Source organism: Streptopelia decaocto, assembly GCF_964273445.1.
Source record: "Streptopelia decaocto genome assembly, chromosome: 2".
NCBI lineage: Eukaryota > Metazoa > Chordata > Aves > Columbiformes > Columbidae > Streptopelia > Streptopelia decaocto.
In genome coordinates this window covers 156344250-156371853 of record NC_138655.1, presented here as the reverse complement: position 1 = coordinate 156371853, position 27604 = coordinate 156344250, and the positions used below count along the sequence as shown (strand labels likewise).

Below are 27604 nucleotides of genomic sequence, written 5' to 3'. Positions count from 1 at the left end.
AAAATCTGAACAGTAACATAAGCTAGGTAATTGAAATAGCTTTCTACATAGGAAGCACCAAATTCTGTGTATTCTTAGGGCTTTGACAGATGAGTTCTGGCAAATATTACTGAAAAGGCTCAAGGTGCGTGATGTCTTTCCATGTTTCAGCCAAAGGCTGAATCCTGCGACAGAGATGGCAGAAGAGGACATTCCATTGCACTTGACTCACTGTCCAATGTGAATTTGAGGTAGAAACCCTTAACAAGCTGGAGTGTCCCCCTTTTGCCATACGGCTGATAACTTCCCACAGAGCATCAGCAGAGATGAGCTCACCAAGTGTCTCCAGATCTTGGCCAATAACGCAACGCACAGCAATAGCAATGGAGAAGCACAGGCTGGATCAGGTTAAAAGGCATTTATTTCTATAAAAATAATAATAATAAAAAAAATAGGTCTTTAAATCTCACATTACATCTAGAAATCTCAGATTTCCTTACTCATTTCTTCAATTTCCCAACGGTGCCATTTTACCCGGTGTTGAAGCAGAATGGCACGTGGTGCTTTCTTACAGAAACCCTTGTCCATCTTACACTAATACTACCCCGTTTCCCCAAAAATAAGATTTACCCCAAAAATAAGCCCTAGCATGATTTTTCAGGATGCTCGAAATGTAAGCCCTACTCTAAAAATAAGCCCTAGTTACAGTTCATTTAAAAAGTCAATTTAAATAGTGTCCAGGCAGCTATACATGTAAAAAAAGTATTAAGTTTTGGAGAAAAAAATAATATAAGACCCTGTCTTATTTTTGGAGAAACAGGGTAAGCGCTGGTAGGAGTAAATTCTGTTGCGTAACTGAAGTGACCATGCTTACCAGAAATGGAAATAAAGGGGTGAGCAAATGAATTCAAAAAGGATTAAACCCCAATACAGAAGAATAAACCGCAAGTTGAAAAGAAGATGCAAGAAGAGGTAGAAAACAGGCAATACCTAAATCCTCCTGGGCCAGCAGCAAATGACTCATTGCTAATGACACGCGCTGTCAGCCGCTAACGCAGGCAGGACCAAACTGTTTTCAACAGTGTGCGATGGAAATCCAATGAGACCAGAAATTCTGACATGTTTTCTTTAAAGTAATCAAAACAGCCCTACCGTTTTCTACCAGATAAACTTTAAAAAATACCCTTAAAGAATTGGAATGCCAGGTGACACCATAGTAAAGAAGGAGAAGTTATTTAGTAAATGTAGAATCACGTAGATTTAATAGATAAAGCAAGTATCAGGTGACGGAGGGAATAAGGAACACAGACTATCAAACGGATTTAGTGAACTATTTTCTTTTAAGAAATATACGGGAAAATACCTCCTAACACAACCAAAAGGCCTGGGAGGTGAGCTGGCCAGCCTGCTGCCCAAAGCAGGTCACACACAGGCAATTCCACACACGGTCTGCAAATATTTCTGAAGTTCCATTTGTTGTTTACGTAGCTGTGTAATTATACACGGCGCTGAAAAGTGATGGTGGGACCCTATTTGAAATAACGTATAGCCTGAAACAAACCAAGTACAAACAGAGATCGGGGCATAAAGGTGATATTTAGATGGCCTAAATCACACCTAAAGCCCTTCATTTCGTATTTCCTACGAGGTGGCTCTAAGAACTCCCTGCTCAGAGCTTGGTCCTTCTGAATTCTGTTTCAGCAGCACCCGGTTCTCTCTTCTGACTAAGCACAAAGAGTCCAGCAGAATATGAGTGTGCGCCCTCCTATTCATTAGTAAGCTCCTTTAGAGTAGTAAAATAAATATCATTAGTCTTTTAAAGCTTTGAAAGAAAACAATTCAGCGAAAAACCATCTCAATACCGCTGAAAAAGAAACCGAGGTGGCATGATGAGGGGAGCCAGAATTCGGCCTCTGCCCTGTCCCCAAGGCCCATTACTAATTGCGGTTATGGAATATGCTCCCACGCCATGTGACGTGGTCCCTTCCAGGCAGCTGCATGTTCCCCAGGTTCAGCTTGGGCTACATATTGGGGGACAAACAGAAAAGGAAGGGGAGAAAGGAAGGAAGGGGAGAAAGGAAGGAAGGGGAGAAAGGAAGGAAGGGGAGAAAGGAAGGAAGGGGAGAAAGGAAGGAAGGGGAGAAAGGAAGGAAGGGGAGAAAGGAAGGAAGGGGAGAAAGGAAGGAAGGGGAGAAAGGAAGGAAGGGGAGAAAGGAAGGAAGGGGAGAAAGGAAGGAAGGGGAGAAAGGAAGGAAGGGGAGAAAGGAAGGAAGGGGAGAAAGGAAGGAAGGGGAGAAAGGAAGGAAGGGGAGAAAGGAAGGAAGGGGAGAAAGGAAGGAAGGGGAGAAAGGAAGGAAGGGGAGAAAGGAAGGAAGGGGAGAAAGGAAGGAAGGGGAGAAAGGAAGGAAGGGGAGAAAGGAAGGAAGGGGAGAAAGGAAGGAAGGGGAGAAAGGAAGGAAGGGGAGAAAGGAAGGAAGGGGAGAAAGGAAGGAAGGGGAGAAAGGAAGGAAGGGGAGAAAGGAAGGAAGGGGAGAAAGGAAGGAAGGGGAGAAAGGAAGGAAGGGGAGAAAGGAAGGAAGGGGAGAAAGGAAGGAAGGGGAGAAAGGAAGGAAGGGGAGAAAGGAAGGAAGGGGAGAAAGGAAGGAAGGGGAGAAAGGAAGGAAGGGGAGAAAGGAAGGAAGGGGAGAAAGGAAGGAAGGGGAGAAAGGAAGGAAGGGGAGAAAGGAAGGAAGGGGAGAAAGGAAGGAAGGGGAGAAAGGAAGGAAGGGGAGAAAGGAAGGAAGGGGAGAAAGGAAGGAAGGGGAGAAAGGAAGGAAGGGGAGAAAGGAAGGAAGGGGAGAAAGGAAGGAAGGGGAGAAAGGAAGGAAGGGGAGAAAGGAAGGAAGGGGAGAAAGGAAGGAAGGGGAGAAAGGAAGGAAGGGGAGAAAGGAAGGAAGGGGAGAAAGGAAGGAAGGGGAGAAAGGAAGGAAGGGGAGAAAGGAAGGAAGGGGAGAAAGGAAGGAAGGGGAGAAAGGAAGGAAGGGGAGAAAGGAAGGAAGGGGAGAAAGGAAGGAAGGGGAGAAAGGAAGGAAGGGGAGAAAGGAAGGAAGGGGAGAAAGGAAGGAAGGGGAGAAAGGAAGGAAGGGGAGAAAGGAAGGAAGGGGAGAAAGGAAGGAAGGGGAGAAAGGGAAAAGGCATAAAAATAATAAAGAAAAAAAAAATAATCAAACGCACACCTCCACAACTTGATCTAACAACGCTTACAGTCTTTAGACAGCTAACACACGTCTATCACAACACCTTCCCAAAGCCGAGTGAAACAAGGAGAGCGATGCACCTTAGGAGATCCAGGAGAGCTGAGAGCCCCAGCTCCAGCTCAACAAGTTTGTACATGTCCGAGACACTCATGACTTCACTTTTTTGAAGTGTGAGCACATTAATGAAGTATAGACAAGAAACTCTCATTGGTCTAAAAAGGCTTTTAAAATAACACGGTCAAGCTAACAAGTTAAAAACAGGTTCTTTTCACCTATCAAGACAGTCTAAAGCAATTAAAATTCAAAAAGACACAATAATTGAAAAAAGTAAACTGAAAATATTCTTAGGACAGTGTTTCTTTACAGTAAGTTATCAGTTATTTGAAATCCTTATTGACAGTCTCTGCTTAACAAGCCTTAAGATGAAGATTTTCTGCTTGTCCATGAAGCAGGTATATCCAATACACACAGTGAACCTTCCCTGTTCTATTCTACCTGTGTGTCCTTATCTGAAAGACCACACGTAGAGCACACCAAAATACAGGAGTCAGTTTACCAAGCTTTTGTGCTTATTCTTTACCAACAAACACATCCAAACCAGAAATTATTGTATGTCCAAGCTGTACAGAGCACAGGACAGGACAAAGAATACCCTCCCATTCCGTTACAAAAAGAAGCGACAGAATAACCAGCTACGAGCCAACCCTGACTGCTACATGAGAGACCTTAGGGAAATAATTTCTTTAAATAATCTCACTTACAGATCATTTATTTCCTGAGTTACTCTCCCCATTTCTGGGCCCCATTCTCTGCTAAAGGGTTTCTGGAAGACACAGGCAGAAAAATAAATTAGAATTCCCGCTGAATGTGTTTTGCACTCTCCTTTGTATAAATCTCTAGCAGGACGCCTGATGCAAGGTTAATTGCGCAAAACATGAACGAGGAAAAATTGTGTGTCAGAAGAGCGGAGAGCACCGAAAACCAGTGTTTCCCAGAGCCCGCCGGCTCGTACATCCCACCTCCTCTGCTCCCTCTAGAGCAATCCTGCTGCGAGCTGCTCTTCCTAGACCCGCGTCCCTACGGCTTAGAGAACATTAACTGTGGCACAGCGTTTGCCCAGGAGGCTGAAAGTAAAACTGATGAGAATTCTAACAGTTTCATTGAATGCCTCCTTAAAAAAAAAGGTTATAGTTATGCTAGTAAATTAAACATAGTGATGTTGGCCTTGAGACTGACCAGCGCAGATCAGCCCACATCCACGCTATCAAATTCTCAACCTCCCAAATGAAGCACGACACATAAACTACGTTGGGAATGGCGCTGAGAACCATTTGGAAGGGAGGGTTGAACCTGTACAAGCAAGCGCTGCGGTGATGGGACAGCAGGGGGATGGTGTCCAGGGACTCCAAACATCCCCTGTTGGGTTTTTGTTTGTTACGAGCACAGACACTGAAGAGGCCGAGTGCTCCAGGTGCCAGAACGCTATTGCTGCTACAGCCAGGCCACTAACGCAAGCACAAGCAAGAATTAGCCCAATTTATAAATGGTGACATTTAAGGTAATTGAAATGAACAGTTCTTTCTTCCTTGTTTTGAATTTAATTTCAAAATTCTCTTTTCCAAGCCTTTCTTCACAATGAAAAGCATCTGGCCCATTTTTAAGTGTAGTTCTAGCCTCATGCAGTTCAGTGGGCCACGGTATGAAAAAAAAACACTACACTCTCTTGCTTTTATTATGAGAAGGGGGGGGAAAAAAAGGGAGAGGATAAAGAAAAAAGTAGGAGCAGAAACAAAAACGTAACAGAGAACAGGTACTATGGACTGGGAAACTGAAAGGCCAGGAGAGAAGATGAAATCAGAGGAAGATGATGAGTCTTTGGAAGCAACTCCCAGAAGCTTTCAGAGCACGTATCTCGAGGGTAAGAGTCCTTCACCACCCAGACGCCTAATGGAAAAGCAAAACAACAGAACCAACAGCCCAACGCGCCTGTGAAAACGTCGGGGACAACTGTTTTCACCAAGATGGGGACGCCAGAAGAGCAGTTACTTCACACTTGGCGCTATTAGGGCAGAGCTGCGTTCTGAACGGCGCAACGTGTGCAGCGATTTGGCTGGAAATGGTGACGAGAAGCGCTTGCTGTGCCAAGGAAAGGGAAGAAACGAGAGCAGGAGGAGAAGGACAATTTTTTATCTTCGATTAAGGGAAAAAAGAACAGGAAATTTCAACCAACTCTTTGAACTTGTTGCTCAAATCTCTTGAGAATGTGACTTAAAGGAGGACTGGCAGTTATTGCACTGGAATACGCACAAAGTATCCCAGTGCAGGGGAAAGATAGGAGATGAGGGATGAACAATACAGGCTGCATCAAAAGCAGCCAGTAATAACGGTCTGAAACTAGAAAGAATCGTATTAGGAATGGAAACAAGGGCATTTTAATGAATATAAAGGAAGGGATAAAAATCAGAGCAGATAAAAGCACAGCATGCATTATTACCACTGTGCAATATAAAAGGCAAACAAAGTTTCAGGAATATTTAAGAAGCAAGAGCAAAAACAGAAAAACCGGTACATAGCGATGTTAGAGAAGAACAAACGGATAACAAAACAGAATCAAACACTATTCTCTGTATTTCAGCCTTCATAAAACAGATTTATTGCAGCCAATTCTAAAAACTGATTCTGTTATTAGGCTAAATAATCAGGGCAAGTCAAGTCAGCAAGACAGGAAGAAATTCACACTATAATTCACAGAATCACAGAATGTCAGCGGTTGGAAGGGACCTCGAAAGCTCAGCCAGTGCAATCCCCCCATGGAGCAGGAACACCCAGATGAGGTTACACAGGAAGGTGTCCAGGCGGGTTGGAATGTCTGCAGAGAAGGAGACTCCACAACCTCCCTGGGCAGCCTGGGCCAGGCTCTGCCACCCTCACTGAGAAGAAGTTTCTTCTCATATTTAAGTGGAACCTCCTGTGTTCCAGTTTGTACCCATTACCCCTTGTCCTATCACTGGTTGTCACCGAGAAGAGCCTGGCTCCATCCTCCTGACACTCACCCTTTATATATCTGTAAACATTAATGAGGTCACCCCTCAATCTCCTCCAAGCTAAAGAGCCCCAGCTCCCTCAGCCTTTCCTCATAAGGGAGATGCTCCACTCCATCATCTTCGTTGCCCTAAAAAAGCAAAAGTAATTGCTAACCTAGGAGTGATCGTCTTCCATAGTATAGTCCTGGTGAACTTAAGATAGGTCAGCAACAACAAACTAGAGCACTCAAAGGGTATTTATTCACAAATTATTCTCAGTTGAGGTAGGATAATATGACAAGGAAGCTCCTTGCACCAGGACCTGCATAAGGCAATTCATACACATAGAAGAGTTGCATACAGCACACGGCTGGGGTTCCAAACATTTTAGAGGACAAGATCTTAATAAAAAGCATTGTGATCAATTGTAAAATGGTCCATATCAACGAAGTGAAACTTGATAAAGACTATAAAATCTTTGAAAGATGTATCAGGGAAGTCAACATTATGATGCTATAGAGGTTAAGCTTGTTCAGTGCAGAACAAGGGAGACAATCTCCTAATAAATACCAATGTATTATAAAAAAATTGTTCTCCATATCAACTGTGAAAAGCCTTAACTGTAAGTAGTACAAGACAAAACTGGTTTAATCAGAATATTTATTTTATGACTTAAAAAATTAGTTACTGAAACCAATTGCCTAGAGAAGCAGTGGAATTGCATTCACCAAATACTTTAAAAACAAGTTGGAGAAACATTTGTCAGAAATGGTACAGATACACAACACAGAAGGACGAGCGAGATCCCCCTGAAGTCTTTTTTGGCCATACAGTCCCATTCATCTGTGGTGATATTACAAAACTAAATAGTCGTTTTATTCAAAAGAATTTCATCGTGCTTATCAATTCTGCACTTCAGGAAAAAAAAAAATCATATTCTATAGTCAAGAAATGGCTTTCGAAAACAAAAGGTTCCCAAATTTTAATACGACATAGCTGTCCCTTTATTAATAACAATATGGAGCCATCCTATCATGTTTTGTTGAGAACAATTTAACTAAGAACGCTGCAGACAGTCTTCACTGCCAAAGACAGGAGGGTACACACCAGTATAGGAACAGCGCTGGTTCCAGCAGCCCCGGGGTGTTCCAGAAGTCATTCTGGATTAGCTAAGGCAATGATTTTTTTGGCAATAATTTATTGTTGGTAATGATGCAGCAGAAGAGAAAAGAAGGCCTCTTTTTTTTATCCTCCCCCTGCCCAAAGCCGAAAGTCTGGAAGGAAACATCCTAGTTCAATAGGGTTTCCAGCAGTTTCTTCAAGAAAAGCAATTAGAACATCGAAAAATACAGCTTTGAAAATTAGTAATTATGTATTTATATTGCAATGGCTGGCATGGGTGCATGTGTGATTTAATAAAAATACTTCCAAAACTGTGAAAGTAAGAATATTCTGAAAGAAACAAGATCTAGCGTTATTTTATTATAACGCCATGTTATTGTAATGCCTGTATATTGATGTAGGGAGGAGCTTTCAGAACACCAGAAACTACTGTTAACATAAAACACTTATGCTGTTATTTGAGGGTACTTTGAATATTCAATTCAAGAACGATTCTGAGGATCAAAGTGAGAGCCGATGTTCCTTATTTAATCAATGCCAATGTTTGGGGCAAGAATCAGTTTGATGGGAACAACTCACCTGTCTATATGCTGTGAAGTACAGCATTTAAAAACAAAAAACACACAAACCAACCAGCATATATAACATGACTATAGAATGTAAAAACCTCTGACAACCTCCTGTAGCAACTCCTTCAATAGATACAGCAAAAAACGCCCAAACACCCTCAAATCTCAGGCAGCCAAGGCTGGAGCTTTGCAAAAGCCGGAGCTGCGTCTCCTCCCTCGCGCTGTCACAAACACGTTTCTCTGCCAGGTCAGTTTTAACCCAGCTCAGCTTCCAACGCCTGGGTCAGCACAGGGCAGAGAACAAACAGCTGGAGGGGAGGGGGGGCGCTTCGCCACTAGAACTTACTTAATGGAGTTCTTGAAGCAAGTGCCCAAACTTACTTTGACTAACCAACCCATCTATCAGTTCAGGAATGGCATGAATGGGAATGTTCGGTGCCATCGTTCTAGTAAAAACAAAATTAAAACAAAATGCAGAATTCAATACAAGTTACTAGCAGTGTTTTGCTACAGTAAAATCTTGCTTAACTGCATTTATCCAAACTATGTGAATCATGCAGATTGCATGAATTGATAATAAAATAGATTCAACATAGAGAGGCGAAAAGCCTTCAATGTTTTTTGAAACTGTTAGTCGCTTAATTGTTTGCTATTTCATGACATTTTAGCGCATCTATGACAAAGCTAAATCTATAGCATCAGTGTATAATAAGGGAGCGATGATTAGTGGTGGATAAGGACATTCTGTTTTCCCTAGTTATACCTGACCCTGGTGTTCTCCAACACTGCTGTGGGACTGCTGAGCCGAGGAGGAAAGAGATAAAACACAACTCCAGCCTGAGAAACAAAGAGTTCACCTATTCTCAACAAGCCAACAGCTTTGGAAAACCATCTCTCAACTCAAATTACGATAAAGAATAGAAATGTCCATTTCCAATTACTTATCTTCTGAAAGAACAATGACAAGAAGTAAGAGTTGAACATGCTAACGAGAAAGAAAAAAAATATCCACAAGCAAAGCCAAGAAAATTGAAGTGTTTTATTGTTTTAAGCTGGGAAAAGCCTCCTGTATCACTGAATACAGAATGAAAAGATGTCTGGTGTGTAGATGGCTCAAAGAGTGGAAACCAAGACACTGGGTTCTTATTCGTACTTGTGCAAAGACATGCCTTATAACCAGTACACCTCATTTGCTGAGATGTCACACACTGTCACTTCACGTGGTCTGTCATCAAACTGTCCAATAGCTCTTGGAGGTCCTCTCATGACAAGTGCTGCAGAAGTTCAATGGACCATCAAATACAAACCTTAACGAATTAAAAACTCACAGGTAAAAAAAAAAAAACCCTCAAAGAATTCTTCATTTGCAAGTGCAATCAGTTTCACACTGGGAAAACTGTTAGCCAAGGTTATAGAAAGATATTTATTCCCAACGTTAAGCCTAATCTCACTCACCCTTAAGATACAAGTGAAGACACCACTTCATGTTAATCAGCGCTTCAACAACTTTGATAACATGGCAAAACAATTTTATAAAACTCACTATGCGTAACAACTTCCACGGTCACCCGTCTCATAAGTCCTATCAAGAAATAAAACTCAGAATATTAATACAGAGATCGTTTGCCAGAGATCATTTACCCCCCGAGCAGAACAGTCTTGTCAGCAGTTCAAGCCGGGTCACTACGTGAGAACTGCAGAAGAGCGTTGGGGAATAACACGGAGGTGATGGAGGAACCCGAGCAGCGTGGGCTACCCGAGGGAACGGCACCGAGCTCCCACGGACCCGCCGCACATCGGGTCCTGTTCTACAGGGGACCGGGACGGCCTCCAAAGAGCCGCCGCCGTGTCCTGACCACGGAGCCAACTCCAGCGCCTCATCCCTTCGCGCTGTGTCATCCAGTCTGTCCCTTCTGGCCTTTGGCCAAGCATTTTGACACGTGGTTTGTCCAAGCAGCAGCCTTGGCCGCTCCGCTTTAACACCTTAACCCTTCTCCTTGCAACACTTGTACAAAGCCCATCAGTCAAAATCCTTCAGTCTTGCCAGGTAAAAATGACTTTCCTTAAGTGTGAACACATATTTCAGAAGACTTCTATTGTATAACACGATATTAATTTTACATTTGCCAACGTTTAATTTTGAAGTGAGAAAAGGGCAGGCAAGTAAAGATACAAATATCACACAGGAGGTGTGTGACAAACTAAAGAGACATAGCTGAGCTATAGAGAATCCATCCAACACATTAAGGTTCTTTTGAAATGAGTGCAGGTAGCTTTAAATAGTGACTTGGTCTAATGCAAGTGCGGCTAAAGTATTAATAAAAATTCTTAAATAATCATTTCCTGGCAAAGATGCTATGCTTACACGTCCTCAAAACCATCTGCATGTGTGAAATTTGAAAACCTACGGCAGCGTACATTGGCCAAACTAATGAAAAACTAGGCCAAAAATTAAAACTTAGGTAATTAAACACACAAAGTTTTCCACAAATTTCTTGCTTTTTGAAGTTATTATCCTACGCTGTTTTAAACCACACATTTGAAAAAAAAAATAATTTAAAACATACATCAAAGCCTGCTGGATGCTGAAAATAAAATTTAAAATGAGCTTAGATACTGACTTACAAAGTAACTGTTATCATGATCACAATCAATGAGACTTCTGCTACTGAATTTCTGCTAAGCCGCTACATCTGTTTGTGTTTATAACCTGCACAGATTAAGAAAGCTCTAGTACTTAAAATGGATTTCAAAAATGTTTACTGCACCTGTACGATATATTCTGATACATTTTCATGAGTAACCAGCTGTTCATACAATGACGATATATTTAAAACAGAACCAATACTCTTCCCCTGCAACTTCTTTTTGATCACATCCCTGTCCTTCAGGTCCACAGCCTGGAAGCTGAGGTAAAAGTCAAGTGCAGGAGTTAAGTTTCCAAGAGTTGAGGCGACAGGATGAGATAGCCCCTAATTATTTCCATTTTTCCTATACAATAATACCAGCAAGACTTCTTTTCTAACCATGCACCTGAAAGTTTCTCTCGCATCACATTGTATCTTCAGTAATGCAACTTCATTCACCTTTTTTGCCTTTCCTAAGTGCCATCTCTCCACCTTTTAAATACATTTGATAGCTGATACTACCAAAATATTTTCTTCATTCATTGCTTTGATTATAGTCCTGTGTGTTCTTCCTGATGAACTGTATCACAAACAACTTGCTTGCTCTCCATTTCAAGGCTCTGCGTGGCCTGTTCCAAGCTCTGCCTCTTAAATCTGAACCACAGCTCTACAGAAATACCCAGTTGTCAAAACGTAAGGGAGAAAATACAAGTGTCTGCCCAGCACTTTAGGCAGGAAACAAACTATCTGTGAAGATCCTCAGGGCGACAGTGCTGCCCTCCTTTAAATGTAGCCTCCAAGTCTGATGCCTATGAATCATTCACCGATGCGGAGATAGCCCGGGTACTTGAACTTCTGCATGTTCTTTTGCTCACAGCATTCTCACAGCTCCCCTGTGCTTTCCCAACACATTTCTTCCATGTAGATGCTGTCTTATCTTCACATTTAAATTAAGAAATTGTTTGTGCAGAAGCAATCTTTGCTTATGCATCTGTACTGTGTGTAGTATAGCAGTGCTCCGGCCTCTAGGCACAATTACGACATCAATAATAAAAAATCAACCGTTCACCTAAGATTGAGTCTCCTGACAATGCTCTTCATGAAGCTGTATCGTTCAAACAGTGACAAATAGCTATCCCAGTGTCACGCTCTACTATCGGTAACTCTCTAGGTCCTGACGCCACTGATGAAGCTATAGGTTCATCACTTATAGGAAGCCTCAGCCGTTCCCTGTACATACCTGTGCCCACAGCACCACTGGAATTTGTGCTGATAACCAGGTGACACGCAGGACGACAGAGAACGAGCAGATCTGTCCTGCTGAAGAACCCTGCGCTCCCTTCCCAAAAGCCTCTCTCTGAGAATCTTTGGCACCTCACAGCAGCAGATCCAAGGCAGTTTTCCATCTGTCTGCTTAAACTCATCAAATTTGCTTAAAAACATGGCCTTCGAGAAGGTAAAAAAAACAACCTACAGCATTCTCCAATATGGTTTTGTTCTTTAATGGAAGCATCCATAGCTCAGGGATTATTCTATTTTGGCTTTGCTGGTTTAATGCAGGGCTCTTCGTTTTATCATTACTTAGGCTGCACTTAGACTGAACATCCAGTGGAACATTTCCTATAATGGGATAAAGCGTTGAACAATTTGACTGGCTAATAGTGATTGAGACATGTGATTACAGTACAGAAAATGGTCTGACATATGCTCTTTTATCTGGTTTACATGAGGCACATTAATCCAACTGGAAAGCACAGAAGTGAAAAGGAAGACAGGACCAAGTAGTCATATGAAAAATAAATATATAAATGTTTACTTATTTCTGCATTTGCTTAGCTAATTGTGATCGGTACTTTGTAAATAGCAAAACTGATGAAATAAAACCATTTTCTCCCCAAAATGGATACAATTGAGAAAGACTAGTCTATATCTACTCTGTGAAAGTTAGAAAAAAATCACTAGTTTTTTAATGAAACCTAAGTTTTGAAATAATTTATGACTTATACCATCACCTTTTTACCAACATCACAGGTTTTCCACAAAGCACACCAGAAGGACACCAGCCAAGCCTAACACCACACCAGACAGGAACAACCATAATGTGAAGAATATTGATTAATTTTAGTTTTTATCTCTGTTAATTTCAATTCTGGTTCTTACACAAACGCTTACAGTCATGTCAGCATAAGTACCTATTTAATTTCCTCCTAAAACTAGCAGAAAATATTCCCGTGACACCAAAAACCTAACTGAGAACACGGAATTGCCTCTTTAACACCCACTTTTCATCAAGAGCGTGTACACAACCTCAAACCGGCCTCCAAGACATGTCAATTTTCACAAACAACACTGCTTTGCTTTCCGTGCGGACCGGTAAATTTCAGTTGTATTTGCATTTTTCTTCCTAAAACTTGTTTTAAGATGTTCAAAGGTCTCCTAGGTAAGGTTTGGATTCTATATGTAGAAATAAAAACAAAGTATGTAAAACTAAAGGAGATAAACCGAAGGACTTTACTGCCTGTATATGTTTGCCAAGTACTTTCAACTATCGCTATATGAAAATTCGTACCAAGTGAATACGTTAATTAAAAGAGGGAGCTGCAAACAACGCATCTCCATCAAAACCAGGGGAGAAACATTAAAATCTTGGAAGGGAAACTTTCATCATCAACAACAAAAAAAACCCATACATCCCAAACTAAAGATAGTTCTGTCCTGGGATGTTTATAGTTGTAAAACCAGATTATAATAGAGGGAAAGCAAAGACTTTGCGTGCATTTAGGTGCATCCAGCCCAGCAGAATCCCTCGCACTGTGACACTGGGAAAGTGACAGCGAGGTCAGGGAAGCACCACCTGGTCAAACACACTCACTGGGTGTCAAACTGCGAGCGCTCCCACAAAACAAAGGGAAACAAAACCCTGCCACCCCCGGGGCTCCAGCAGCCCCCCGCAACCGCGACGTTTCGCCTCAAAACGCGCTCGCCCGGCTTTGCCCTATTACCGCTGCCATCAGGTATGTCATGGCATGATCTACAATGCTCAAAAATAACCCGCGGGGAGCGCAGCCAGCGCCGCTTCCACGGCCACCAGGCCCCGGCACCTCCCGCCTCTCCGCGGCCACCACCGCCGCTCCGCCCGCTTCCCTCCGCGGGCTCCCGCACCCGCGCTGCGGGAACTTGTGAGCTGAGGGGAGAGGGGCGGAACCTGAGGAGCGGCCCCTCAGGGCGGGCAGCGGCGCGGCCGCCGGGGCGAACGAACGCCCGCGCCCCCGGCGGGGAGAGGCCGCGGTGAAGGGAAACCTGCCAAAGCCGAGGAAGAGGCACCCCCCCCCCCCCCGCCTCTCCCCGCTGCTCCCCCCGCTTGTGTTTGTTGTGCTTCGGCGCTGTCCCGCCGGCGCGTCCCTCCGAGAGGCTCCCGCCTGACAGCTCCCCCAGCCGCTCCCCTCAGCCGGGGCCGCCGGCGGAGAAACTCCTGCCTCAACTTTGCGTGTGCGCGTCCGCACCCGCCTGCGCTGGGAGACGGGGGGGGGGGGGAGGGGGTGTTTCTTCTCGCCACCCGCCGAGAAGCGTCTTTTTTTTTTTTCCCCAAAAAAAAAAGAGGAGGGGGGGATGAAAAGGGAAGGAGACGAGGAACTACCGTCAAGCACAGGGAGTAGTAACCAGGCGACGCTGAAGGCAAACGAGCGTCCTGGAGGAGAAGAGACCCAAAAAGGAGAAGGGGGAAGGTGCAAAGGCAAAGAAAAAAAAAGGAGGAAGAGGGTGAAGGGGGAAGAGCTAAAGAGAAACTCCGAAGAAGGAGGAGAAGAAAGGAATAGGGGCGATGAAAGAAGAGTGGAAAAGGGAGAGCAGGCGGAGGAAGACAAAGGTGAAAAAGGAGGAGGAGGAGGGGAAAGTGCAAAGGGGAGAGGAGGAGAAGAAAGAAGGGCCCTTCTCAAAATGGCATTAGGCAGGAGGGAGGGGGGACGAGCAGCGAGTCTCCGCTGACAGCTCAGCCCGCGCCCGGCCGCCGGCCCCTCTCTGCCTCGCACACACAAACGCTGAACTTACTTCTTTCTGGCTCTCTGGAAAGGGGAAGCGCCATCTTTGCGAGGCCGGCCCCTAGGTCTTTTGTCTGTGGCTGCTGCTGCTGGGGGGGGAGCTCCAGGCTCGGGGGGCTGCTGCTGCTGCTGAGGCGGCTCCACCACCGCCACCACCAGACTCTTGTCCTCCGTTGACATCCTAGTCAGCAGGACGAGAGAGACACATGGATGATGATGATGAGGATGAAGATGAGGATGGTGATGGGGATCCCGATGCTCCTCCTGCTCCCGCGGCTCCTCTCCTCCTCACCTCCGCCTCCTCCACCTCCGCCTCGCATTGCTGGCCTCAGCCGCCGCCGACCAGCACAGGTAGCAGGGGGAGCAGCATGGGGAGAGCGGGGAGGGGGTGGGGGGGGCCGCGAAGAGAAAGAGCGCAGAGGAAGGAAGGGTCTCACACACAATAACACCCCCTCCCCGGCTCGGCGGGGTCTGTCGGGGCTGGGGGAGGTGAAGAGAGCGAGCGAGAGGCGGCTGATCCCGCCGCTGGGCTGCCCCCCTTCTCAGAGGCCCCGGGAGCTGGCGGCGGCTCCGGCTCCTGCGCTGCCCGGCTGCGGCGGCCGCCGCTTCATTGTACACTGGCCCTGCGCCCTCCCCCCGCGCAGAGCCCCCGGGGGCGGAGGAGGAGCAGGCGGCGGCGGCGGTGGCGGAGGCGGCAGGGGCCGAGGCCGAGCGGAGGAAGTTTTGACAGCTCCAGCTGTTGTGTGTGTCGAAGGCTGAGTCCGGCCGGGCTCCGCGTCCCCTTCCCAGCCGGGCCGGGAGCAGGAAGTTTAACTTTGGGGAAAGAAGGAGGAGGAAGGGTGAAAAAGGGGGAGGAGGAAGGGGGAGGAGGAGGCGGCTCCCTGCCCCCTCCCCGCGGGGTGGAGAAGGGATCCCGGCGCTGCCCTGGTGTGTAAACCCCCCCTCCCTTCCTCCCCCCGCCAGTGCGACACATAGACACAGAGCCCGCCCGCCGCCCTCCTCCCCCGCCGCGGCCCCACACTGCGCCTGCCCCGCCCGCCCCCCGCCCGTCCCCCGGCGCAGACACCCATCCGCCGCCACGCTGACCTCACGGGCTGGCTGCCGCGCCGGGCTGCGGGGAAAGCGCGGAGCCGCGGAGCGCGGACGGGACGGGGGCGCCACGGGGCGCTCCGGGCACCCTCCCCGCACCGCGGCCCGCGGCAGCGCGCTCGCTCCCCCACCCTCTCCCGCCTTTGTTTTTTATTTATTTTCCCCGTGGCCTCATGGGAGGGATTAAAAAAAAAAACAGCAAAAAGTCCCATCCGGATCAAAGTGGGTGCTCCGCAGCAGGGCGGCCCCGCGCCGTCGCCGCACCCCGGCTCAGCTCCCCGGGACGGCGGCTGCGGGGGCAGCGCATGGTGCCCGGCCGGGCGGCGCTCGCTCCTCCCGGGGAGCCCCCCGTTCCTCCCGCCGTGCGGAAAGCAGCGAGCGGCGGGGAGCCGCGGCCGCCCCGGGGGACGGGAGGGAGGGAGGGAGGGAGCGGAGTTCTGCGCTGTGTGCGACGGAGACAAAGTCTGGGGAGCGTGGCCGCCTTCCAGCAGCTCCGGCTGGAACAGCTGCGGCCGCTCGGGGCGGCGGGTGAGGGGGGGGCTCCCTCGGGCAGGGGCCTTGCTGGCTGCCTGCCCGCCCGGCTGCGCCGCGGCTCGGGGCGGGGTTAAGCCTCATTACACTGGATTTAACGTGTCCCGGAGGGCAGGAGGGACTCCGGCTCCGAGGGGGGCGGGGGGGAGCGCTACGGTGTCGCAGCCAGAGAAAAGTCCGGCCACGGGGCGAGGAAACGGGCCGCGCCCCCGGACTTTCCTCCTGGGCCCTGCCCCGGGGCGGAGCGGCCCCGCCGCTGCGGGACAGGCCGCCCAGCCGAGGGGCCGCGCCCCGGGGCAGCCCCTGGGGCGGCTCCTGCCCCCCAGCCCTCCCGTTCCCTCGGCCCTGGCCCGGGCGTCCCCCCGCCCGCTGCCCGGAGCTGGAGCGGCGGGTGCGGAGGGAATAACTGGGTGCAGAGATGCTTAATCATGAAATGGGTCGTGTGGACAGGAAAGAAATGAACCCGCCTGCCCTGCCGCCGCGCGTAGGTGACTCACGGTTGGGGCGGGTGTGTTTGAGAACTTTGCCGGACTTGGAGAAACCGTGGGGAGCGATACCGCCGAGATGCCAAATGCGCGCAGATACATCCTGAGAGCCGTGCACTGAGTGTTGATCCCTTGTCATTCATGTTTCTGTGAATCCCAGTTGATAAAGTGGCCCAGGGTAGCACACAGGTACAATAAGGAAGGGAGGGAAGGAGGAGCTAATGTTAGTCATTATTTTTTTGACATAAACGCGGAGCAATCCAGACCTTGACATTGTTCTTCCTTCCCAAATTTTTCACTTGTCAGCTTCAGAAATACTAAATTAAGGTGGCATGCTGTGGTAAATGTGACTTCCGCTGGCCTGTGTCCTGGAAACCGTTTCATAACAAAAGAACCTTTGTCAGTTCATTTCCAAGGTTTGTGAGTAATTAAATTAGACCTTTGTGACATTTTCATATCTATATGTGGAGGCAGAGGTAATACATTTACCCCCATCTATAGACATATACATATAAATGCATACAATTATATAAAGCCATCCCTTTCCAGCCATGCAAGGACAACAGCTGGATTGTTGGCGTGACTTTCTTGGCCCTTGAAAAATGTACTAATTGCTGCCAAATTAAAATATATGTCCTGGGCTAAATGTCTGTATTACAAAGTCTGCAAATGACAACGTAGGTATGCTGCTCATATGACTTCAGATATGGGAACTTAATCTGTTTACATCTTGTCTAACACAGAAGAAAGTGCCTTTGAATTCTAACTCGGGCAAGTTGGCATAATTTAACTGAAAATATTAAATGCTATACAGGCCCAGACTTGGGTGGAGTAGAGAGAAAAAAAAACGGGAGGGAGAGGGAAGTAAAAGGCCACAGGCTCTGCACAGCGGGATGGCTGGTGTGGCATTTGCTGGAGTTGCCAGGTTGCCATCTGGTCCGCTAAAAAAAATGGCCATGTCGCGAAACACGGAGCGTGCGTGTACGGATGTGCCGCACATGCGCCACGGCCGGGGCGAGCCCTGCATGTGTCAGAGCTGCCGTGCGGGTGCCGATCGATGGGAGCCGAGCCACGGGAGCTGGCGGTGGCTCAGATCGGCTGCCGGGAGCGTGGGGAGTGACTGTCACATCCCGCCGCAGAAATAGGCTCGGCAGGATCGCCAGGGTCACTTGTCCACGCCTGGTTCATGGTCCTCGCAGGTAAATGTCGTTCAATACCTTTAGATCACCTGGAAGTGGTTGAGCTTTTGGGCTTTGTCTTTTATGCGAAAGCAGATGTGTGTTTTTAACTTTTTTCTCCACTCTTTTTTCATATATTAACTATATGTAGCTATCTGAATGGAGACAGGACGAAGTTACCTCTGGCGTAGCATGGTCTAGGACAAGAGCACATTAAGGGACTTCTGCCTATTAATGATAGTCTTGTGCCTTATCTCGTTACGTGTCCAAACAAAGCCAGGCAGGTCCGTGCTGGGAACTGCTGCAGCCACTGCTGGGGCAATCAAAGGTGTGAAGAGCTGAATGAAACTTGTGAGCAGGAACCCAAAGCGGAGATGGAATTGTAGGAAACAGTATTTGCTAGTGTTATTTATCCCTCAGTGGAGGCAGAGGGACAAGCCAGGAGATATTGTGCCACCAAACATAAATCCAGGGTGGGAGCGCTTTGTTGATTCAGGATATTTGAACAGCTCTGTCAGGAACGTTTTTACATTTATACCTGGCCAACATAGCCACCTATTATAAATTATCTCTGTTTGGAATACACACTTTTTATAGCAAAGATATAATATTAAATGAACAGGCCCTCTGCCTTACTGAACTCCGGTTCATTGTAAATTAACTCAGGTGAGCTGCTTTTTTTAACTTTCAAGGGGAGGCAGCTTTGAAACTTTCAACTAGAATTTTAGATTCTAGCCCTCTTTAAAATAAATATTTCAGTGTTTCTGGAGCTGTTGCTGAAATGTAAGTCAGACCCTTGCAGTACTGATTAAACAAGCCATAGTAACAGTTTTCACTTCAGAATGTCTTAAGTTGTCTCAGTGTGCTTAAAGACAAAGAGCGATATCTTCATGCACAATAATAGACCAAGTTGAAGATGGGACACTGTCTTAAATGATCCTATTATAGAAATAATTAAAAGAAAGTGACAACTGGTATATAAATACCATTGTATTATTACACAACTAAAGCAGTGTATGTAACAGAAATAATGAGAAAAGTATTCCAGATTCTATCGAGAAAGGGATTCAGATACTTTGTCTTCTATGATGTCAGTTCAGAACTCTGCCAGTTTAATGATTCACTATTCTATATAAACCAAATATAAACCAAAAACTTCAGTGTTTGTTCTCTTCACACGTGTTTCAGTTGAAGATCAGACCTCCAGCTTCATAGAAACACACAACAGTTTGGGTTGGAAGGGACCTCCAAAGCTCACCCAGTGCCACCCCTGCCATGAGCAGGGACATCTTCACCAGCTCAGGTTGCTCAGAGCCCCGTCCAGCCTGGCCTGGGATGTCTCCAGGGATGGTTCATCCATCACCTCTCTGGGAACCTGGGACAGGGTTTCACCACCCTCAGTGTCAAAAATTTCTTCCTCATGTCCAACCTGAATCTCTCCTCCTTTAGTTTAAACCATCGCCTCTTGTCCTGTCACAACAGGCCCTGCTGAAAAGTCTGCCCTCATCTTTCTTATCAGCCCTTTTTAAACACTGAAAGGCCACAATAAGGTCTCCCCAGAGCTTCTCTTCTCCAGCTGAACACCCCAGCTCTCTCAGCCTGTCCTCCCAGCAGAGCTGTTCCAGCCTCGGATCATTCCTGTGGCTCCTCTGGCCCCTCTCCAGCAGGTCCATGTGTGTCCTGTGCTGAGGAACCAGAGCTGGACCAGCACTGCAGGGGGGGCTCACCAGAGCAGAATCACCTTGACCTGCTGCCCACGCTCCTTGTGTTGCAGCCCAGGACACAGTTGTCACAAAGGCTTGATTTAGATATGTCAGCAACATGCTAACAGTTTTAATTTTCAGTATATTGAACCACTTTGCCTTTAACCCATGCTGAGTTTATAATAGACTGTAGTGAGCATCTGCTTACTTCAATATGCTCCTCTGCAAACCGGGGAGGTGCTGGGGCCGATGCTCATCCCGTTTGTCTGTCCTTGCGCAGGAGCAGCGACCTGCAGGAAAAAGGTGCAGGGGGAGCTTGAGGATAGTGATACATCAGCTACCTGTGGTAGGTTTTTATACCTGCATTCATATTCACTCAAGCAGTTCAGAAATAGCTGAATAACTTTTTTTTTTTCCAGTATATTTAGAGGGAAAAAATAATAATTTAGGAGAGGTCCAGACAAAGCCTAAATCAAGTGGCAAAATCAGGATTACATCATACAAATATGTGACTCCTCGTTTATTTGTACTAAACTTGACTGGACTAAAAAAATACGTTAGCATATGTTAATTGTCATATGCTAATGAATGTGTCATAGAAGTGTAGTTTTAAACTTGAAATGTTTGTTTTGTCTTTTCATCAGTTTTGCTTACTTGTCATCTTGTAGATCTGACTTACTTGAGGTGAGAGCACAGCCCGGGCAGTGGGTACAACACCCTAGAGCCACGGTGGCTTTCCCAGCAGTTTGGTGAGATCCTTCTGCCGCAGGTGGTGTGCAGGAGCATCACTTCTGAGCACCATTCCCAGACAGCTGGAGAATTCCAGTTATCAGGTGCTCCGGAGCAATGGGCAGACGGTGTAGAGGTCCAGCTGCCCCAAATTCCTTTTCACTGCCCTTTTTGGAGGGAGTACAGTTCACAGTCCATGAGGAAAAACATTTAATTCTTGTTTTCTCACCTGCTCCCCACCCTGAAATATCCCGATTTATATTCCACAATAGCTGCTCCCCACACAAAGCATTTATATGAACATGGGCTAATACAGTCTAAGGCTCCCCAGCCCCTGCCTGCTTTAACTGGATTAGTTTAGTACGTGTTAAAGGCAGCCTTGCCCACGCCGTGATCTCTGTGCTAACCTCACACCTTTACACCTTCGCCTCGCCAAAGCCTGAGGCCTTTTCATCGTATTAAGCTACTTTGGCTGGGTTAATGTGACTGAGAAACACACCTTTTTTATCCATTAAGACGGGGCCAAAAAATGTTAAGTGCTCAAGATGCAAGCCCCTAGGGCTTGTCTATATATCGAGTTATTACACGTGGAGGCTTTTATCTTCATAAGAAAATGTTCTTTTTGTGCACGCCAAAGTGTGAATTTAAAACTGGTGGTTATAGTAGAGCCCTGCTGTAGACTCATTCATTCTGGCATCTTCTGACTTATTTTTTTTCAGATTAACTTCTTTATTTCATTTAAATGAAATAAAAACTAGTACACGTATCAGAGTGAGTTAGTCCACGTGAGCAATTACACTTGCCTGACTCTGGTAGTATTATTAATAATACCTTCCTATGTGGAGAAGCTTTGTCTAATAGGAATGTTAATTTTGCACATGCTTGCACTTACTAAGAGCATCACTTGTTTACATTTGAATCTTGTTATTTGGAAAAGTGGTAGCTGATGCACTATACTGAAATGTATTATGTTTTTCCATACCAAGGCCATGATCCTGGGGATGCTAAATTAGGCAGATAATTAACTAGGTGCACAAATAGTTTCACTGAAGACAACTACCTCCTGAACAAAGTTTATTCTGTGTTGAAGCATTTGCAGAAATGCTTAAATTCTTCCTAAACTTGCAATTTATGTAATTTGTTCTTACAAGGAGCTGTGCTGTGTTGTGTTGTGTTTTGTTAGCGTCCATGTGAAGCCACATAAAGCATCCACAAATTACCTATGAACTTCAGTTCCCTTCTTTGTGACTTGCCTAATTCGTTGCAATTCAGGTCTTGATTACAACTTCATGAAACCGTAATTTCATAAACTTTAATATTCTGACTTTTAGTTTTGACATCTATGTGGTAGTGAGTAGCGGAGAACTAATCTTTTATGACATGTTATTAGTTGCGTGATTTTTTTAATCCAAAAAAAGGTAGAATCAAATTAATATCTGAAAGCACTACATGCTGGACCAAGAAAAAACCCACAGCCAGCAGCAAGTACCCAGGGCAGCAGCTGCCACTTTGTGGGCACCTCTGGGAAAAGACAATAGACTGATGTGAATTTAGGGCTTTATCATGGAGAAAGTTAAATATATTTCTGAGCAGTGTTTGCAGGAGTGGTGCATTACACTCATATTGCTTAACAGAAGTGGCCACGAAATAGGGGAAAGGATTTGTGTGCATTCAATCATATATTTTTTTGAGTAGGGCTATGTTTTTATTCTGTGTTTTGTACATCACTTAGTGAATAGGGGTCCTGGTTCCTTCTATGAGATCTCGGGTGCTACGATAATAGGAATTTAGATGCCACTAGTAGAAATAACCTTGTCATGTATTGCTGGTTTTACAAGGAAATAATCTCTGTCCCAGATGGGATGGTCTCACTTTTAAAGGAGTTTGATGTGGGAGAGGCAGGTGCCTCGGGTTGAAGTCAGGTAAGGACCAGGAGCCCAATCCTGTTTGCAGCTGTTTACTTCAATAAAACTGCATGTCTGAGTAAGAAGGGAAGAATTTGGCCTTTGTTTTTTGGAGTTAATTGCTGACAATTAATGGGGACGTGTCACCTAGACAAGGTTCAGCCAGAATTCAGTCCTTTACTTCTTTAATAACTAATGTTTTAAACCAGTTAGCTACATGCCCACATGGAAGCAATAGTAGAGCCTCCACAGTCAAGGCTATACTGAGATTCTAAATTACATATATAATCAAGGCTGTGCATGTGCTTGCTGGCTGAGAACAATGTTATATTTCAGCCTAAAGCAAAAATTTTCTCCCAGCCATAGCCCCTCAATAAAAACACACTTTTTAATGAAAGTCCTGACACCACCTTAATTACAGTGCAGCCAACATTACCATCGTAATCCCATTTCATCCTCAGGCAAGGAGAGCATCCCTGGGGGCCTGGCTGCCTCTCTTTGCTAGTGACCAGTTTGGCAGAAACGGCCTTTTCCCTAATGCATTTTTCTTTTAATGTAACCTCTGCTGCGTTGCCCAGGGGAGGATGGATGTGCAGCTGCTGGTGCTGGCCGCCCCGCGCTCCCTGCAGCCCCGCGGCACCCAAGGTGGCCCTGGCCATGGAGGATCCATCCGCACCCGGGGATGCCCCAGCTCTCCGGCGTCCCCACAGCCCGTGGGATCCTGGCAAAAGCCAAAAACTTCAGCCCCTTTGGGTTTCACTGACTTTCCAGCAGCCCCCAAGCTGCTTTGTATGTGCCGGTGCCCGGGGACAATCCTCTTTTTGCTGGCGTGCCACACTTGGGAAAAATCCTGGGTTTGGATCCCGTAATGCCAGGGAATGGCCATCCCAGCCCAGTGGAGCTGATGGGAGAGAAGGGCCCAGCGGTAACGCTTTCCTTTGAAGCAGCCTTGCAGTGTCTCCAGGCTTCCGCGGTGTTTGGATGGGTGAGTAAAACACAATTAGTTTCTCACTGCCCTATTGAGGCGGTGAGTAGATTTTGTTGCGCGGACTGCGATATCGACAGGACGAATTTGCGAGGCTATTCAGAGCTGGCATCTTTTCCTACCAGAAATACGGGCAGATGAATATGTACGTATTTAAACACAAGGGTATACTTGTGGTTCTTACATTTTTTCTCCTGCTTTCTTAAAGTAATAAAACTGTATGATCAAAAGAGCTAGAATAATCAATCTCGCCTTATATAATTGATCTGAACATCGGAGAGAAATTAAGCATAAAGTTTCTTGTTCTCTCTACAACATTGTCAAGTACAGTACAGTCTTCTGTTATGGAACTCGATAATTCTTATGTACAGAGTAAGATCATGCAGCTGAGATGCTTTCCCTAAAAACAAGCAGAAGCCCTCTATCTGCTGGGAGGACAATTCTGTTCTCCTGTTCCCTTCTATTTAGGTGCTCATATGCTGTTAATCACCATGGTATCTTACAGCTTTATAAAAATATAGTGCACCATATGTGATAAATCATTAATATTAAGAATAAAGATGCTAGATAAAAATAGTCTTCACAAATGCAAAGCAGAAGAGGCGCAGTAATGGACATACCCAGACAAGCAGCCTGAGTAAAAGGAGCACATGTGTGAATAGAAAAGATGGGGTCAACATTATCCTTTAGGTGATAATATCGCATCCATTCGTTGTGTCAAAAGAAGGTAATTTACACATAAATGCAAAGCAAGCTTGTGCATTTATTGTTAAATAAGTATTACAGTCCAAACATAAAGCAAAACGAGGGGCTCCGCTTCAATTGGAAAGAATGCACTAGAGTGGTCATCAGTTATCCCCCAATTGGTAATCTTGGTTACATATTTTCTCATGTTTTTTATTTCCCACTTAGTTTCAGCCAGATCTGTTTTCTATTTATATTGTAAATGTCAACACAGAAATAATTTTCTCTGTTGTATCCCTCAGTACTAAATTCTTTCTCTTGATGGAATAGCAAAAGTAATTATATTTATAAATGGAATGCCTGTTTTGCCTTAAGTACCACACATAATTCCCTTCTCTAAGAGGGATTTTTATAATTCCTCCAAAAATGTCTTGGCAAGGATCAACCCACCAGTTGGTAGTGTGGATCCAGCCTTTGGGGACAGAGCTCGGGATTCTGATCCCTTCGGCCAACAGGCGGGAGGGCACCCCAGAAAAAATGCCCTGGTTTGTTTGAGAGAATGGTACTGACGTGAAATATGTGCAGTTATTAAAAGAATTCACCGAGAGTTGCTTCCCACCTGTGGATTTCGCTATTGAGCACAGAATTATTTTGGCAACTGGAGCATTCTTCATTGTGGATGGCTGTGGGAAGATATTAATCCTGCTCTTCAAGTAAGATACACTCACTGATCTAATAGACCTGTTCCACCTCTTCATTGTGAAAGGAAATAAAACAAATCCCAAGTGAAAGGATGGGTAATCCTGAGTCCTTATCCCCTTTCTACCTTCTTTTTCATCTGCTTTCCACAGACAAGTTCAGATGTCCCTTGCTCAAAAGGAGTGGAGCAAAGCGAGATCTGCTGTGAGCTCTGCATTAAGGGAAGTTCAGGTTTTAGTCTCTGGGCGCTCCTAGAGAAAACCTCGGTCACAATCAGGGTGTGGGGCTGGTCGATCCTCGCCACAAACAGTTCACAGCTTGTTCAGTGGATGAAAGAGCGACACACCTCCTGGAGCTGAGCTGCATCACAGGAGGAGAAAATCATCGTTTTCTGACTGGGTTGTGCTGTCTATATGTGTGTGCTTGCTTATCGTTTCTCTAATATTTGTTTTGGTTAAAGGTTATTACAGAGTACCTGCAAAGCAGTGAGACGTTCTCTTCCTACAGATGTGGCGAGTTCAAGGCAGCTTGTATTGGAACATTCAAAACCCGTGTCCCGTGTGGTTTGGGAACTGGAAATGGAGGGGTCTGTGTGGAAGTGACATGGGTGATGTGAGATAAGAGCTCCTTGGCCTCTAAACCTCTAGAGTCTCACAGGGTTTGATACAGGACCCTGTAATGGGGGTAACACTTCCACGGGTACCAGTTCTTCGGCTGCTGGAGCTGCCATGTCCCAGTTTTCACTGGAACTGTAGTATGATCATCAGAAGCAAACACATACCGCTCCTGAAGCTCAGCAGCTCCCAGGCTGATATCTTTAACATAAACCAGTTTAAACTAACAGAGAAGTTTGACAGCTGCATCAGCAACTCAGCAACCAGCACACAATTTGCATCTGGCACCTCTGCAGAAGGGTTGTCCCCTGGAAAGACAGCGATGTCCCATCTTCAGCCACTGCCATGAATCCATAAGGGTGGTGAGCACAGGTCCCAGGAGCGCCTGTGCTGCGGTGCCCTGGTTTGTGCAGATGCTTTGGTCAAGGTAGCTCATGTGCATCCAACAGCCTCTTCCAGCGGCGTCGGCTACAGAATCCATCAAACTGGGGATGCTCCTGGGTGTCTGCCCTGGCACTCCGTGGCTCTGTTACTCTCCTCTTGCTAAGTCTGACTTAGCTCCTTTAAAGCTCTGGCAACAGAAACTGCAGCCTTTGAGGTAGAGAGAAACCCAAGCCCGTTTCCTACTTCACTGTACATTTAGTAATAGAATCATAGAATAATTTTGGTGGGAAGAGAGCATCAAGATCATCGAGTCCAACCATTAACCTGGCACTAAACCATGTCCCTAAGAACCTCGTCTATGTGTCTTTTAAACCCCTCCAGGGATGGTGACTCCACCACTGCCCTGGGCAGCCTGTTCCAATGCTCAACAACCCTTTCCATGAAGAAATTTTTCCTAAAATCCAATCTGAACCTCCCCTGGCACAACTTGAGGTCATTTTCTCTTGTCCTGTCACTCGTTACTCAGGAGAAGAGACCAACCCCCTCCATGCTCCAAGCTCCTTTCAGGCAGTTCAGAGATCAGAAGGTCTCCCCTCAGCTCCTGTTCTCCAGCTGAACCCCCCAGGTCCCTCAGCCGCTCCCATCACACTTGTGCTCCATCAGAGGCCTCTCAGAAGTTTTAGACTGTAGCCTCTCCTTTTCCTTGTGTAGTCTTACTAAGGGTTCATGTTTATTTAAGGTTTTAACTTTATGAGCAGTTTTCCTTTATCTCAGTAATTCGTATACACAGTGTGGATTTGGTCTGCTCCCTCAGCTTTTGCATTCAGCTGGTTTGACTGATCTAACAGCACTGATTTACCATAATAATTTAGCTTGTCTGAAAAGAAGGAAGATTGATGTTGGCTGAAATAAAATTCTGAGATGCCTATGGAGTTTTATTGCCCTAGATTTTTGCATTGCTATTTATTTTTTAAAAAAGCAGGCAGAACTTTAGATTTTCAGGAATGACTACATTGTATCAGTGTTGCTAATTCTTTGAGTCAAGTCCTTGTGGTTCGCCAATCTTGTTTTCTGTCTCTGTGGTAAGATTTTAAATGCAGAAGGCTGCCCTCAGTGCTGCCCGGGAAGGCAGGCAGAGGTGACAACGCGTTTCCTTCCTTCACCTCTGTAGTTGAGTTTTATAGAAAGATGGAATCTACCAAATTAGACCAAATGCCAAATCACCTGCATGAGAATGAAAGGGTCAAACCCTTTTCCTGCAGCAGTATGTGGATCAAAAATGTACTGAAACATATTTTTAAAATTAAATTCTCTTTAAAAATTGTTTTTCTGCTAAAATCGGGCTGTGAACTGTAAAATTCTGTCGTGTTCATGAGTTACACATGGTTATGTATCACTTCAGAGCAAACTTGAGGTCATTTGGGTTTCTAAATTCTGCTTTTCAGTACTGCAAGATAGTGTATATATAGTTGTCTTGAATTTCCTGAGTTTGTAACATTTGTCGGGGGGAATAATTATAATATCATAGAATCATAGGATCATTTCAGTTGGAAGAGACCCTCAGGATCATCGAGTCCAACCATAACCTAACTCTGGCACTAAACCCTGTCCTTAAGAACCTCGTCTAAATGCCTTTTAAACCCCTCCAGGGATGGTGACTCCACCACTGCCCTGGGCAGCCTGTTCCAATGCCCGACAACCCCTTTCTGGGAAGAATTTTTTCCTAATATCCAATCTAAACCTCCACTGGTGCAACTTTCTGATTTCTTTACATAACTCTGTCTTAACATCATTTATTTGGGGAAAATTCCTTGTTTAATATACACTTCTTATACCGGGAAGGGAGGAGAAGGTTTGAGGACGGTCCTCCCCTGCGTTAAGCTCTACCTTCCTAGTGCTGATCCTGCTTCAGAGCTCAGAGTTCCCACTTCAGGTGAGCGATACCAATGCTGTGGGCAAACAAGCACCTTGCAGGGGGCCTGGGCAGCGCCCTGCCGTCACACGGAGCGTTAAGCCTGGCTCAGCG

General features: G+C 45.9%; 2 protein-coding genes across 13 annotated transcripts in view; one reads left to right on the top strand and one right to left on the bottom strand.

The window, feature by feature from the left end:
• KMT2C (lysine methyltransferase 2C) overlaps positions 1 to 15497 on the bottom strand; it is a 203464-nt gene extending 187967 nt beyond the window's left edge. For 5 of the 12 annotated variants that reach the window (XM_082046503.1, XM_082046500.1, XM_082046494.1 and 2 more), the window contains exons 1-2: positions 14886 to 15494; positions 14604 to 14774 (exon numbers count right to left, since the gene is read on the bottom strand). In XM_082046503.1, the coding sequence (XP_081902629.1) occupies positions 14604 to 14773 (170 nt within the window). In that variant the 5' untranslated portion in view covers position 14774; positions 14886 to 15494. Of the gene's footprint in view, positions 1 to 14603; positions 14775 to 14885 lie in introns of all 12 variants that reach the window. The other 7 variants (XM_082046492.1, XM_082046499.1, XM_082046504.1 and 4 more) reach the window with 2 other exon arrangements.
• On the top strand, positions 13856 to 26795 carry LOC309436893 (uncharacterized protein). The gene is made up of 4 exons (XM_082046511.1): positions 13856 to 14421; positions 14779 to 14944; positions 19860 to 19925; positions 22791 to 26795. Exons 1-4 carry the CDS (start codon positions 14377 to 14379, stop codon positions 22973 to 22975), a joined length of 462 nt encoding a protein of 153 aa, XP_081902637.1. The 5' UTR covers positions 13856 to 14376; the 3' UTR covers positions 22976 to 26795.
• The last annotated feature ends 809 nt before the right edge of the window (positions 26796 to 27604 follow it).